At 34.7% G+C, this 14902-nt stretch overlaps 1 protein-coding gene across 1 annotated transcript; it reads left to right on the plus strand.

Moving 5' to 3' along the window:
• Nucleotides 1–9446: 9446 nt before the first annotated feature.
• Nucleotides 9447–10641, plus strand: LOC127899355 (uncharacterized). Its single transcript, XM_052432711.1, has 2 exons — nt 9447–9490; nt 9612–10641. The coding sequence occupies exons 1-2, from the start codon at nt 9447–9449 to the stop codon at nt 10639–10641; spliced, it is 1074 nt and encodes a 357-aa protein (XP_052288671.1).
• The last annotated feature ends 4261 nt before the right edge of the window (nt 10642–14902 follow it).

The raw sequence follows: 14902 nt of genomic DNA on the forward strand, positions 1-14902 counted from the left end.
TTAAGAATTTCTTGTTCGACACAAACAAATCAAGGATAAAGAGGCTCACATTGCACTCCGAAATGTATTAATTGATCATTTATGGGATGAATTTAGTAATTCGAATAACTAGAGTAGTATTATTGTTATTGTATTTTTCTATATTAATGTAATGTTTAATTTTCATAATGTACTAATTTAGTTAATTAAATGAAAATTTAATAATTTTCTATATATTTTTTTTGTTAATCGATATAAAATTACTCATTACTTAATTATCTATATTAATAGTAATATTTATTGTGTTAATTGGATTAATTCTTGAGAATAAAAAGAAGATTTTTTTTTGTGTAAAATTTGGTGTAAATGTGTTATAGATGAAATAATAATTTAGTGTGAAAAAAATATATTTTTTATATTAGTATTACACCATAATAGTGTTAAGCATTGGAGATGCCCTTCTTGGTCTCAATTCTACATTATTTCCTTTTCTATTAAGGATTAGTTACTAAGTTAGTTATTATGTTACCAGGAATTATTATTTTAGTCGGATTTCTTTGGCTTTGTATAAGAAACTGTTGTTAGATTAATAAAGAATAACAATTACTTAAAAAACTCTCATTTCCCCCCTGGCCACCTCTCCTCATGGGTTTTTTATTTAAATATACCCCATTTGTCCTTAAATACCAAATTTGTACCCTATTACATACATATACCTCATGAAAGTGTAAAAAGTAAAAAATAACCAAAAAAAACCATTGGTAGTGTCGTTAAGGTGCACCAAATTAAAACCTTACCACTAATATAAATAATTAGTACAGAGCGAGTAAGGATAGATCCCACAGAGACTATGCTAGTTATATTTATTATCAACTCTAAAGCAAGATTTAAAATAAAATAATAGTAGTAATAATAATAGTAATAATAATATAAATTAATCTAACTAAAGAAAATGCCAATTATAAATAAAAGGGGGGTTTATGAATTTTTAATTAAATAGTAAGAAATAAAGAAATTAAAACTACGAACAATAATTTAAAATAAACTCTAATTAAAAGAAAAAGAAATAATAATGATTAAAACTTTGGTTAAAGGATCATTCGCCACCACCAAACATGCACATAATATATCAATTCTATCATAAATTTATATTGAAACTATCAACCGTAGATAACAATAAGCTCTGTTAGTCTCAATTTTTTCTTAGTGTGTCGTTAGGCAAAACAAGCTCTTCACCTAATCTCTAACCATTAAATAATTTAAAACAAGCTCTTTAAATTTAAGATAATAGAAGCATTAAACAGAGAAAGATATTAGGTTGATCTAGGCAATAAACACACAAGTTCGGATTATTTAACCTAGGTTATGTTCTCCAATCGAAATCACTGATTCCAACCTGCCACTAATGATTAAAATATCAAGACAATTACGGATCAATAATTTTAATCTAGCAATAGAATTTATTCAAGTCCTATCTAATTGGCTACTTAAGTAAAACAAGAATAAACCATGAACATTAATTATAGAAGAACATAAACAATCTCAATTAAATAAATTAAATGATAAAAATTAAAAATTAATCATGTGACATGTTCGGGGTTTTGAATTTACCCTCAACCAAATAAAAATCTAGCCTAACATAATTGAATTGAGAATAAAAGAATTGACAAAACCAATCATAGAGATTAATTCAAGCGGCTACCTTTGCTTCAATTTAATTCTGGCTGCTGATTTTTTCTTCTCCTTTGCGGCTGCAAATTGTTCAGTTTCTCTTGGTGTCGATTCCCCTCTTGGTTGCCGATTCTCCTCTTGTGTTGCTTCCGCTGGATCCTTTTTATAATGCTTCAATTGTGGCTTTTTTTAAATCCTTGCATGGAAAGAATTAAATCCAAAGCCCAAAACCACCACTTTTATGCTTCAATTAATAAGTCAATAATGATTTGACCATGATTTCCTAAAGCCAAAAGGCTTTACTCTCCTTCCTTTCACGTGCTGGCCACTTTTGGTTTGCAATCTTTGTTTTCCAATTTTGCTTTCATGTGATGGCTTGGCTTGTTAATTGGCTTGGCTTCCTTTTTGACTTCCATTTTCCAAATTTAGCTCCATGTGCAACATTAATTTTGCTTGGCCCATACAAGCTTTAATGGGAGAATATTCTTTATTTTCTAATTCCTTCCAATTCTTGATCTCTTGTACATTTTTGTCTCTCAATCTTCAATCAAATTTTTTTCCTGAATGCTCTGATTTAATTTCTCTTTAATTCCAGAATATATCTAAAATAACAAAATAAATAAAACTAAGATAAAAATTAACACAATAAAATATAATTTACTAAATTAAAAATTAACTAAAATAACTAGAATATTTAAGACCAAAACAAAAAAACGATGGAGAAATTAATAGCAAAATATATGGAAAATATGCACTTATCAAATTCCCCCACACTTACCCTTTGCTCGTCCTCGAGCAAACCTAGAACAAAAATAAAATAAAAAGAAAACCTAAACTAGTCCACTTTCGTAGGAAATCATGATTGCATTTAGCGTGTGCAACAAACCTTTAAACCCCTAGGCGGCCCTAGTGGACGAGTTATAGTCTCGTAAGGGCTTCAGCGATAATACCCACAAACATCATTGTATTTTCTTTTTTTCTTTTTTTTTATAGCAGAAAAAGAACAAAGGAATTTAAAATAAAACTAGCCTCAAAGATTGTATAAGTCATATAGCTCAAAGAAGATTTCAAATATTATCGAAGTTCTAACTTTAATTCAATAGTCAATCACATCTCTCTTTTGATTCTCATAGTGTGTGTGTGAATCAATTCAATTAAAATCCATTCCCAAAATCTTCAATATCAACAGCCTTTGCCTCGAACAAAGAAAAGAGTAGGTCAAACTAATCTTATCATCTTGATCTCCAATTTTTTTTTCTTTTACAGGCATTTGTGTGCATTTTCTTTTGATTTTTTTCTCTTTTTTTTTTTTATAGTCAGGAGCTTTCACTCTACCCCTTAAGGTAGCCTTCTTCTCATGGTAGATTATCATCTACATACTGGTGGCACATAGGCCCAAATTACTCAAGGATAGTTTCACTCTTAAGGGTTATAAGTAGCTATTTCTGACTATGGTGCCTATGTATACTACACTGTATTGTGGAGATAAGAATCAAGACAAACAATCATTTACTCAATTTAAAATTCTCAACTCAGGTTGCGTCAATCTCAAATTCTAAGTCAAAATTATGAAAGAATTGATATTAGTGTTCATGGTTTAAAGAATCTTAATTAAGAAAAAATCAACACAAGAATCAAGTATAAACTAAGTTAATATTCAACATTTTCTAAGAACCATATTAATTGTCAATCAAATTCTTATCACTGGCTAATATTCACAACAATGTTGTTGTTGTTGTTGTTTTTTTTTTTATAAAAAGAAAAAGACAAAGCAATAAAAACTAAGTTCGAAATCCCCCCCCCCACACTTAATTCTTACATTGTCCTCAATGTAAGCCTAAGTTAACAAAATAAATAATTAAACATGGGGAAATGAGATGAGACACACAAACAGAAACAAACAAAATTCAACAGAGTGGATAAAGTAAATGAGAATGAAAGGGAGAAAGATCAAATCTATTATGGCGTGCTCTCAAAATCTTTTCTCCAGCCATTGGGTTGCCTCCCAATAAGCGCTTGGTTTATTGTCCTCAGCCTGATATAATTCTCAAGTTTCACTCATCAATGTACGCAGATTCATAAGGTGGAGCCTCCTCTACATTGAGTGTCTGAAAGTTTTCATAGTAAGGCTTCAACCTATGACCATTAGCTTTCAACTCTTTACCTGTCTTTAAGCTCCTGATCTCAACTGCACCATGAGGAAAAATATTAGTAACAACAAAAAGCCCAACCCATCGAGAACGTAATTTACCTGGAAATAACTTAAGGCGAGAATGGAATAACAAAACTTTATGTCCAACTTCAAAACTCTTTCTCAAGATCTGCTTATCATGAAAAGCCTTAGTATTTTCCTTATAGATTCATGAATTCTCATAGGCGTCATTTCGAATTTCCTCTAATTCTTGGAATTGGAACTTTCTGTGCTGGCCGGTGCCGTCCAATTTCATGTTACATTGTTTCATAGCCCACTAAGCTTTATGTTCAAGTTCCATTGGAAGATGACAAGACTTACCATATACTAACCTGTAGGGTGACATACCAATAGGCGCTTTGTATAAAGCCCTATATGCCCAAAGTGCATCATCAACCCATAGGCTCCAGTCCTTTCTATTCGGATTAACTGTCTTTTCAAGGATTGATTTCACTTCCCTATTAGACACCTCAGCTTGCCCACTAGTTTGGGGATGATAAGATGTAGACACCTTGTGAGTGATGTTGTATTTTTGAAAGAGGGCTTCTACTGACCTGTTACAAAAGTGAGTGTCTCTGTCGCTGATAATTGTCTTTGGTGTTCCAAACCTTGTAAAGATGTTACTCTTTATAAAATCTACCACAACCTTAGAATCGTTAGTTCGGGTGGCTTTTGCTTCCACCCATTTTGAAACATAACCGCAAGAACAATATAGAGATTACCAAACGATGGAGGAAATTGTCTCATGAAATCGATGCCCCAAACATAAAAAATCTCAACTATAAGAATGGGAGATTGCGGCATTTGATTTTTAGGTCCCAAATTACCTGTTCTCTGCAACGATCACAAGATTTGCAAAACAAATATGCGTCCTTAAATAGTGATAGCCAATAAAAACCGCTCACAAGTACCTTAAGGGCTGTTCTCTTTGGTCCAAAATGTCCTCCACAAGCCAAAGTATGACAAAATGTGAGAATATAAGTAAATTCAGTTTCGGGTACGCACCTTCTAATAACTTGATCAGAACAATGCTTCCACAAGTATGGCTCATCCCACACATAGTACTTGGCATCACTCTTGATCTTGGCCTTTTATGCACGGGTTATCTTTTTCGGTATTGTCATGGTAACCAAGTAATTGACAATATCTGCATACCAAGGAGTAACTATACCTACATGTAATAACTGCTCATCTGGAAAGTTCTCATGCAATGGAAGTGCATCTTCGTTATAGGTAAGTCGACTTAAATGATCTGCCACCAAATTCTCAAAACCTCTCTTATGTAGAATCTCTAAGTCAAATTCTTGCAATAGAAGTATCCATCGAATAAGGCGCGGCTTGGCATCCTTTTTGGTGAGCAAGTACCTAATAACTGCATGGTCAGAGTAAAAGATTACCTTAGATCCAATTAAATAAGAACAAAATTTCTCTAAGGCAAAGATAACTGCTAAAAGTTCTTTCTCGGTAGTGGAGTAGTTAAGTTGTGCATCATTCAATGTACGAGAGGCATAATAAATGACATGAGGAAACTTGCCCACACGCTGGCCCAACACGGCTCCAACAGCATAGTCACTGGCATCGCACATAATCTCAAATGGTAAATCCCAGTTCGGTGGTTGAATCACAGGGGCCAATGTCAAAACCTCTTTTAACTTCTTAAAAGCTCTTTGGCACTCTTCATTGAAGTCAAACGTTGCATCCTTTTGAAGTAAGTTGCAGAGGGGTAATGCTATCTTGGAGAAGACTTTGATAAACCTGCGATAGAAACCTACATAACCAAGAAAAGAACGAACCTCCCTCACACTAGTGGGAGGTGGTAAGGAACGAATAAGATTTATCTTAGATTTATCAACTTCAATCCCCCTTTCAGAAATAACATGGCCTAATACAATACCTTAATTAACTATAAAATGACATTTTTCCCAATTAAGCACAAGGTTAGTGTCAATGCATCGTTTAAGAACAAGTGTAAGGTTATCTAAACATTTATCGAAAGAATCACCATAAACTGTAAAATCATTCATAAATACCTCAATGATGTTCTCCACATAATAAGAAAAAATACTCATCATACACCTTTGGAAAGTGGCAGGAGCGTTACAGAGACCAAACGACATGCGTCGATAAGCAAATGTTCCGAAGGGGCAAGTGAAGGTCGTTTTCTCTTGGTCTTCCGGAGTGATAACGATCTGATTATAACCTAAGTAACCATCAAGAAAACAATAATGAGAGTGACCCCTTAACCTTTCAAGCATTTGATCAATGAATGGCAGAGGAAAATGATCCTTGCGAGAGGCTGCATTCAGTTTACGATAGTCAATGCAAACTCTCCACCCAGTTTGAACTCTAGTTGGCACAAGCTTGTTTTCTTCATTCTTGACCACTGTGATGCCTGATTTTTTTGGAATTACCTGCACAGGACTCACCCATTTACTATCAGAAATGGGATAAATAATCCCCACATTAAGGAGTTTCAGTATCTCCTTTTTTACGACTTTCATTATTGGTGGATTAAGGCGGCGTTGTGCATCTCTCGTTGGTTTAGACCCTTCCTCTAGCAAAATACGATGCATGCACATGGAAGGACTAATTCCCTTAATGTTGGCAATGGTCTAGCCAATCGCCGTCTTGTGATCCCGAAGCACCTTAATTAGCTTTTCTTGTTGAACCGAAGTGAGGTTTTAGCAATTATGATTGGAAGTGTTTTATTCTCACCCAAGTAAATATATTGCAGGTGCTCTGGGAGTGGCTTAAGTTCTAAGGTAGGTGCCTGCACAATTGAAGGTAAAAGTTTCTCATTTAATAAAGGCAATTCAAGGTAAGAGACATTATACCCATTAGTACGTAATGTGACTGCTCCATTTAAGATCACCATAGCTTCCTCTACCTCATCATCCAACTTTATCAAATTTGCTTGTTCCTTAGAATCATCCTGCACCAAAGTATTAATATCATCTATGGCAAAGACAGAATGTGCATCACTAGGATACCTCATTGCCTCAAAGATATTGAAGTGGATCACTTCACCATCGAATTCCATTGCGAGGGTTCTATCGTGAACATCAATCTTGGTTCGGGTTGTCTTAAGGAATGGTCGCCCCAACAGAATAGGAGTGGGATTGGGCGATGATTCATCGTCCATTTCAAGGATATAAAAATCAGTTGGAAAGACCAATTCATTGACCTGCACATGAACATCTTCCACAACCCCCTTCGGGTAAGCATTAGATCTATCAGCCAATTGAATAATTATACCAGTTTCTTCCATTGGACCTAAATTTAAGGAGTTATAAATCGAATATGGCATAACATTAATTGAGGCCCCTAAATCTAGCATACATCTTTTGAATATGGTATTGCCAATAGTGCAAGGGATAGTAAAAGTACCTGGATCCTTGCACTTAGGAAGAAGTTTTCTTTGAAGTACAACAGAAACATTCTCTCATACACTTACCTTTTCGTTACCGCTCAACTTTCGCTTGTTGCTGCATAATTCCTTTAAAAACTTTACATAACACGGCACTTGTTTAATAGCATCAAGTAGAGGAATATTTACCTCGACTTTACGAAAGGTCTCAAGGATCTTTTTTTCTTGCTCCCATTTCTTGGATTATTTAAACCTGCTAGGAAATAGTGGAGGAATTGAGATAGCCTTAATTCGAAGTGAGGGGTTACTTCCTTGGCTAGATGGGTCGACTGGCAATGCAGAGTGGGAATCATATTTCCTTGTTAAAGGAATAGCCTCAAGGGAGGGATTGGTCACAGAGTGCGATGCTGTTGTGGACACTTTTGATGGCTTAGCTAATAATGGTTCCAACTGTTTTCCGCTCCTAAGAGACATAGCGCTAGCATTCTCCTTTGGATTAATTTCTGGTTGAGAAGGTAACTTTCCTGAAGTTCTAGCCTCTATCTAACTCATAGATGTGCCCAATTGGCCAATTTAATTCTCTAAATATTGGAGCTGTGTCTGGGTAGTCTGTTGGAATTGCATAGAGTTAGTAGCGAGAGCTTTTACAAGGTCTTCCAAAGACGTACCTTGATTTTGAGGAGGTGGAGGTGGCTGAACTTGGTAAGGCTGTTGCACCCGCTGTTGGGGGTAGCCCAGTGGTCGAGATGGTGCCACATTAGGAATGCCTTGTTGTTGGTTCCCATACTTAAAATTAGGGTGATCCTTCCACCTTTCATTGTAAAAATTATAATAGGGGTCATACCTTTGTCTTGGTTGGCCTAGGAACCCCTCAACTGCGTTGGCTTGCTCATGTGAACCCTCTTGGAGAGTAGGGCACATATCAGTCGCATGCCCGACCATGGAACAGACGCCACATGGTCTCACCTGTTGCCCTAGGGCTAATTGTTGCACCAAAGAAGTAAGATTTGAAACTTGTTGTTAGAGCGAAGTAGTACTTACCTCATTGACTCGCTTAGGCGGCAGCAGTAGATCGTTCCTGGTGTTGAACTGTTGGGAATTAGCAGCCATGTTAGCAATGAGATTTCGGGCTGCCTCTAGTGTCTTATCTACGAGTGCTCCTCCACTAGCTGCATCAATCATACTCCTATCCATAGGGAGTAGACCCTCATAAAAATATTGAATAAGGAGTTGATCACTTATTTGATGGTAGGGGCAACTAGCACATAGCTTTTTGAATCGTTCCCAATAGTCATAAAGTGACTCTTCATTATATTGTCGGATTCCACAAATTTTTTTTCGAATACTGCCAGCTTTTGATGCTAGGAAATATTTCTCCAAAAATAGCTGACGCATCTCATTCCATGTAGTGACAGTACCAGAGGGAAGATAGTACAACCATTCCTTGGCTGAATCCACCAAAGAGAATGGGAAGGCCATTAGCTTAACTTGCTCTTCAGAAACTCCGGCTGGTTTCATTGTGGAGCAAACCACATGGAACTCCTTCAAGTGTTTATTTGGCTCCTCTCTTGCAAGACCATGAAAAGTAGGAAGAAGATGAATCATCCTAGATTTGAGTTCAAAGTTTACCTGAGGGTTTGGATTCTCAATGCATAAGGGTTGCTGGTCCAAGTTAGGAGCTGCCAACTCTTTAAGTGTTCGATTGTTGTTCTGAGCCATTGGTTCGGGTTCTGGGCTGCCTGGCTCTGTCTTCAAGAGTGGAATGTGGATGGCGAAATCGAGTTCTGAATATGATGAGGTTGCTCTAAGTTGTTCGAGTTTCAATCAAATGTCCTGTATGCTCATGAAAATCTAAATATAGAACAAAAAATAACTAATTAAAACAAAATAAATAAATAAAATGAGAGGGAAAGAAAAAAATAAGTAAAAATAATAAAATAAAACAAGTGATAATAAACAAACTAAATGCTAGTCCCCTGGCAACGGCGCCAAAAATTTGGTAGTGTCGTTAAGGTACATCAAATTTAAAACCTTAGCACTAATATAAATAATTAGTACAAAGCGAGTAAGGATCGATCCCACATAGACTATGCTAGTTATATTTATTATCAACTCTAAAGCAAGATTTAAAATAAAATAATAGTAGTAATAATAATAGTAATAATAATATAAATTAATCTAACTAAAGAAAATGTCAATTATAAATAAAATAGTATTAGTAATAATAATAGTAAGAAAATGCTCGGTCAAGATCACAAGGCTAGCTTCACAAAGCTATTCAGGTATATGAATGTTATCTTATCCTCTAATCCCGGTTCAACAGTCTCGTTAGAAAAAGATTGGTTAGGTGGTGGGGTGAATCCTCATTTTAAATTTTTTTTTTGTGTTTTTTGATGCTAATAGGAGGGGATTCTTTGAAGGTTGTAGGCAATTTATAGGTGTAGATGGTTGTCACCTTAAGGGTCTGTATAAAGGGGTCATATTGTCTGTTGTTAGTGTAGATGCCAACTATGGCATATATCCGTTAGCCATGTGTGTAGTAGACAATGAAAACACTGAGTCTTGGACTTACTTTATGGAGAAACTATATGAGCAAATAGGCTGTAATGGTGGTGAGGGTCTTTGCTTTATGAGTGACAGACAAAAGGGGATATTGAATGCTCTTGAGAGGGTTTTTCCTCATGCTTTAAAAAGGTACTGTTGTAGGCATATTTATTCAAACTTCAAGCAAAAGTTTCCTGGTATGTTGCTGAAAAAAGAATTTTGGGCTGCATGCAGAAGTGCAAATCAAGTTTATTTCAATAACCATATGGCTGAAATTTATAGTATCTACCTTGCTGCTCACAAATGGTTGTTGCAAATTCCAGTGGTTTGTTGGGCTAAGCATTGCTTCCCTATACAAATCAAGTGTTCGCATGTCACAAACAATATGACTGAATCTTTTAATAATTGGATCAGTAACTTCAGAGGCATGCCCATTGTAAGAATGCTTGAGGAGATTAGAAGGAAGATTATGATATTGATACACAAAAGATATGAGCAGGCCAACACTTGGCAAGATGAGCTGCCTCCATTTGTTTGGAGGAAGGTTATAGAAGCAAGGGTTGAATCTAGAACATTGTCAGTTATATTTGGTCATGACAAAACCTTTGAAGTAATGGAAGATATTTCTAAGAGGTGTGTTGTTGATTTAGGCACGAAGCATTGTGATTGTGGGGAGTGGGATGTATCAGGCTTACCTTGCAAGCATGCCATGTGTTGCATTGATGCAATGAGATATAACGTGAATGATTACATCCATAATTTATTAAGGAAAACTGCATTCAAGAAAACTTATTCTCACCAGCTGCATTCAGTGCCTGATGAAAGCAGATGGCCTTTACTTTTGCATGATAATCTGTTACCACCACTTGTCATAAAGGGCTGCTGGTAGGCCTCAAACCAAGAGGAAAGGAGGCTGGTGAAAATAAGGCATTTAAGAGGAGCTCAAGCGTAAGGTGTTCTAAATGCGATCAGTAGGGCCACAACGTCAGAAGCTGCAAAGTTACTGAGAGAGGGGGAAAAACTAAGAAATTTCCGAAAAAGAAAGTCCATCAGGTCATATTTATTCATTGTTTGTAATTTTGGTGTATATTGCTTTTATTATAAATTGTGTTATACTAATCCATTATTTAATTGTCTACATATAGGATAAAGGAGAGTCATTGGGATCTACTGCTACTACTGGTTCTGTGAATCTCAGCCAGAATAGTGTCCATGGAAATGGTATGTAATCTTGACAGCATGTTTTAACTTACATTCTGGACAGAATAGTGTCCAGAATGTTAGTTTTTTTTTTCATGATTTAATACAACCACAAGTTACGTTTTAATTTGTTTACTTTAATCATGAAGGACAACTTACTCAGGAGTGATCACTAGTAAATTAATGCATCCAATAGCATTGAAAACATCAAGCTGTACTTATGAAGTGAAGACAGCAGAAGCCAAGCTAATCCCATCTACAAAATATTTTTGAGGGGTTAGATGATGCATCACCTTAAATTGTAAGCATTAGAATGATGAAGATGTTGTATCATCTTTTTGTCACTCAACCATAGATATAGGTTTGAGTTTTTGTTTATTTTGTACTTGTGATGTTTATGTATAAACACACGCATGCTGCTACTATATACATTGGCTACTGCTGATTTGTATAGGTTGATCGAATTCAGCCATTGATGACATTTGATACTGCTGGAATGAATATGAAATTATAAGTTAAAGTATATATTATTTGTGTTATTCATTATGCTTTTTGTTATTGATCTGATTTTGCTTCTTATAAGTTAAAGTATATTATTTACTTATTATTGTAATTATCACTTATCTATCATATATATGCTAATATTGTAGTGCATATAAGGAGTTCGACTAGATTTCATTGATATTATAGGCTTCCAACTAGGTTTTGCCACATAGCATTTGAAAAGCACTAGAACAACTACACTTTACTATAGCCTTTCATAGATATAGATAGGATTACATAAGCTATTACATCTTAAGCATTAGTAGATTGAGTATAAAGAATGTTAGATTCAAGTACATCATCATCTTCACAGCCCCTTCACTAAATCTAGATTTTTGTAACTTCTTTACTAGAGTCTTCACTTCATTCACATTAGCTTCAATAGCATGCAGGGCATCAACATTCACAATTGCAGTCATATTTCCTTCAAAAAAAGCTCCATTGTTGAAATCATTCCTTTCTGGAACCCACCACTTGAAGTACCCACAGTTTGTTTTGTTCATGCATTTATAGTAAAGCTTGTGAGGGTTGTTATCTGATTCAGATATCTTTACTTCAGCTCTCATACGGCATTTGCATATACGGTTTGAAAACCTAATGAGCTTTCCATTAACAAAGTTCCTCCAAGCTGGCTCATAAACTTGTTCCATGGTTGATGTGCTTGATGTATTAGAGCTTTGAGAATCCATGGCTTTCAGGCAGTGTTTAAGCTTGATTTTTTTGAATGATTTTGTTGATGAGTTCAACTGAATGAGTGATCAGTTTGAACAAATTGCAGAACCAAAGTTTTTAAGAATTTTTTAAAAGAAATAGAAGAAGAAGAGAGTGTGCTATGGTGATTTATTAAGCCTACAAAAGGCTCCATTTATAGGCTCTGCTGCTGAATATTACCGTTTATTTACAACGGTAATATTGGCAGAAAAATGTTTATTTTTTTTAGTGTGTAATTTTTTTTTATCCATTGGATATTTTTGTGTGAATTCTATTATCCATCAGTTAATCATATGAATCAAAATAGATTTTGGCGGGAGGGGCATTTTTGGAATTTAAACAGTCAACTGACAGTCCATTTAACGGAACACTAACGCCAGGGGAGGTCCCTGTAATTACATGCATACTTTCTATCCGACTGTAGATACACTAAACCTCAGGGGAGGTCCCTGAAAATAACCCAAAATGCCAATTATAAATAAAAGGGGGGTTTATGAGTTTTTAACTAAATAGTAAGAAATAAAGAAATTGAAACTACGAACAAGAATTTAATAAAAACTCTAATTAAAGGAGAAAGAAATAATAATGATGAAAACTTTGGTTAAATGATCATTCGCCACCACCAAACATGCACATAATATATCAATTCTATCATCAATTTATATTGAAATTATCAACCGTAGACAACAATAAGCTCTGTTAGTCTCAATCTTTCCTTAGTGTGTCGTTAGGCAAAACAAGCTCTTCATCTAATCTCTAACCATTAAATAATTTAAAACAAGCTCTTTAAATTTAAGATAATAGAAGCATTAAACAGAGAAAGATATTAGGTTGATCTAGGCAATAAACACACAAGTTCGGATTATTTAACTTAGGTTATGTTCTCCAATCGAAATCACTGATTCCAACATACCACTAATGATTAAAATATCAAGACAATTACGGATCAAGAATTTTAATCTAGCAATAGAATTTATTCAAGTCCTATCTAATTGGCTACTCAAGTAAAATAAGAATAAACCATGAACATTAATTATAGAAGAACATAAACAATCTCAATTAAATAAATTGAATGATAGAAATTAAAAATTAATCATGTGACATGTTCGGGGTTTTGAATTCACCCTCAACCAAATAAAAATCTAGCCTAACATAATTGAATTGGGAATAAAAGAATTGACAAAACTAATCATGGAGATTAATTCAAGCGGCTGCCTTTGCTTCAATTTAATTCTGGTTGCTGATTTTTTCTTCTCCTTTGCGGCTACAAATTGTTCAGTTTCTCTTGGTGCCGATTCCCCTCTTGGTTGCCGATTCTCCTCTTGTGTTGCTTCCGCTTGATCCTTTTTATAATGCTTCAATTGTGGCTTCTTTTAAATCCTTGCATGGAAAGAATTAAATCCAAAGCCCATAACCGCCACTTTCATGCTTCAATTAATAAGCCAATAATGATTTTGCCATGATTTCCTAAAGCCAAAAGGCTTTATTCTCCTTCCTTTCACGTGCTGGCCACTTTTGGTTTGCAATATTTGTTTTCCAATTTTGCTTTCATGTGATGGCTTGGCTTGTTAATTGGCTTGGCTTCCTTTTTTACTTCCATTTTCCAATTTTAGCTCCATGTGCAACATTCATTTTGCTTGGCCCATACAAGCTTTAATGGGCGAATATTCTTTATTTTCTAATTCCTTCCAATTCTTGATCTCTTGTACACTTTTGTCTCTCAATCTTCAATCAAATTTCTTTCCTGAATACTCCGATTTAATTTCTCTTTAATTCCAGAATATATCTAAAATAACAAAATAAATAAAACTAAGATAAAAATTAACACAATAAAATATAATTTACTAAATTAAAAATTAACTAAAATAACTAGAATATTTAAGACCAAAACAAGAAAAAGATGGAGAAATTAATAGCAAAATATATGGAAAATATGCACTTATCAACCATCTATTTACGTTTACTTCCTCTCTCATGACTTCTACATAATAACGCAACCAAAGTCGAGTATACTCGACTTTTTTCCTGACTTAATTAAAAGGAAAATTTTCATTTCAATTTAAGTAGAGTATTCCCAACCAATTACCGAACTTCAATGAAAAGTCAAGAATTTTTGCTGAATGAATATTAGATAAGGTTAAATTAAAGTCAGGTATTCTCGACTCTTTACTCGACTTACTTGAAAAAATTAAGAATTTTTCAAATAATTTTTTATTTCAATTGAAGTCGAGTATTCTAGACTATTTACCCGACTAATATGAAAAAGTCGAGAATTTATGCTAAATTACTAATTGTGTATGGTTTGGTTGAAGTCGAGTATTCTCGACTATTTACCCGACTTCGAGGAGTTGGGTTTAATTTTATGAGGATTTAGTCGTGGCTATTTTTGTATTTTCTCTAATTTTTTAGAGTATATATGTGTAAAATTTAAGAGTGTTATAATTTTAGGTATATATTGGGTATTTTGAAGGAAATGGGGTACATCCCACACAATTCTCCCTCTCCTCATTATTCTTCTATAATTCTTCTCTTCAATTCGTTGCTGCTATCTAAGAACAGCAGCCTAACAGATGGTGTTAGATTAGGAAAAGGATTTTGATGGTATTAGACTTTACCAAATTCCCAAAACCTAAAATCCCTAAATTTATCTCCACTTCTCCAGCCGCTCCATCAGCCTCTCACTGCACTTTCCACCG

The sequence above is a fragment of the Citrus sinensis genome, chromosome 8 (assembly GCF_022201045.2).
Source record: "Citrus sinensis cultivar Valencia sweet orange chromosome 8, DVS_A1.0, whole genome shotgun sequence".
NCBI classification, from domain to species: domain Eukaryota; kingdom Viridiplantae; phylum Streptophyta; class Magnoliopsida; order Sapindales; family Rutaceae; genus Citrus; species Citrus sinensis.

Bases quoted from the DNA above. Each gene is read 5' to 3' on its own strand.
- LOC127899355 (XM_052432711.1), top strand. From the start codon at position 9,447: ATGCTCGGTCAAGATCACAAGGCTAGCTTCACAAAGCTATTCAG. The intron at 9,491-9,611 runs GTATATGAATGT...TGATGCTAATAG, and splicing joins AGCTTCACAAAGCTATTCAG to GAGGGGATTCTTTGAAGGTT.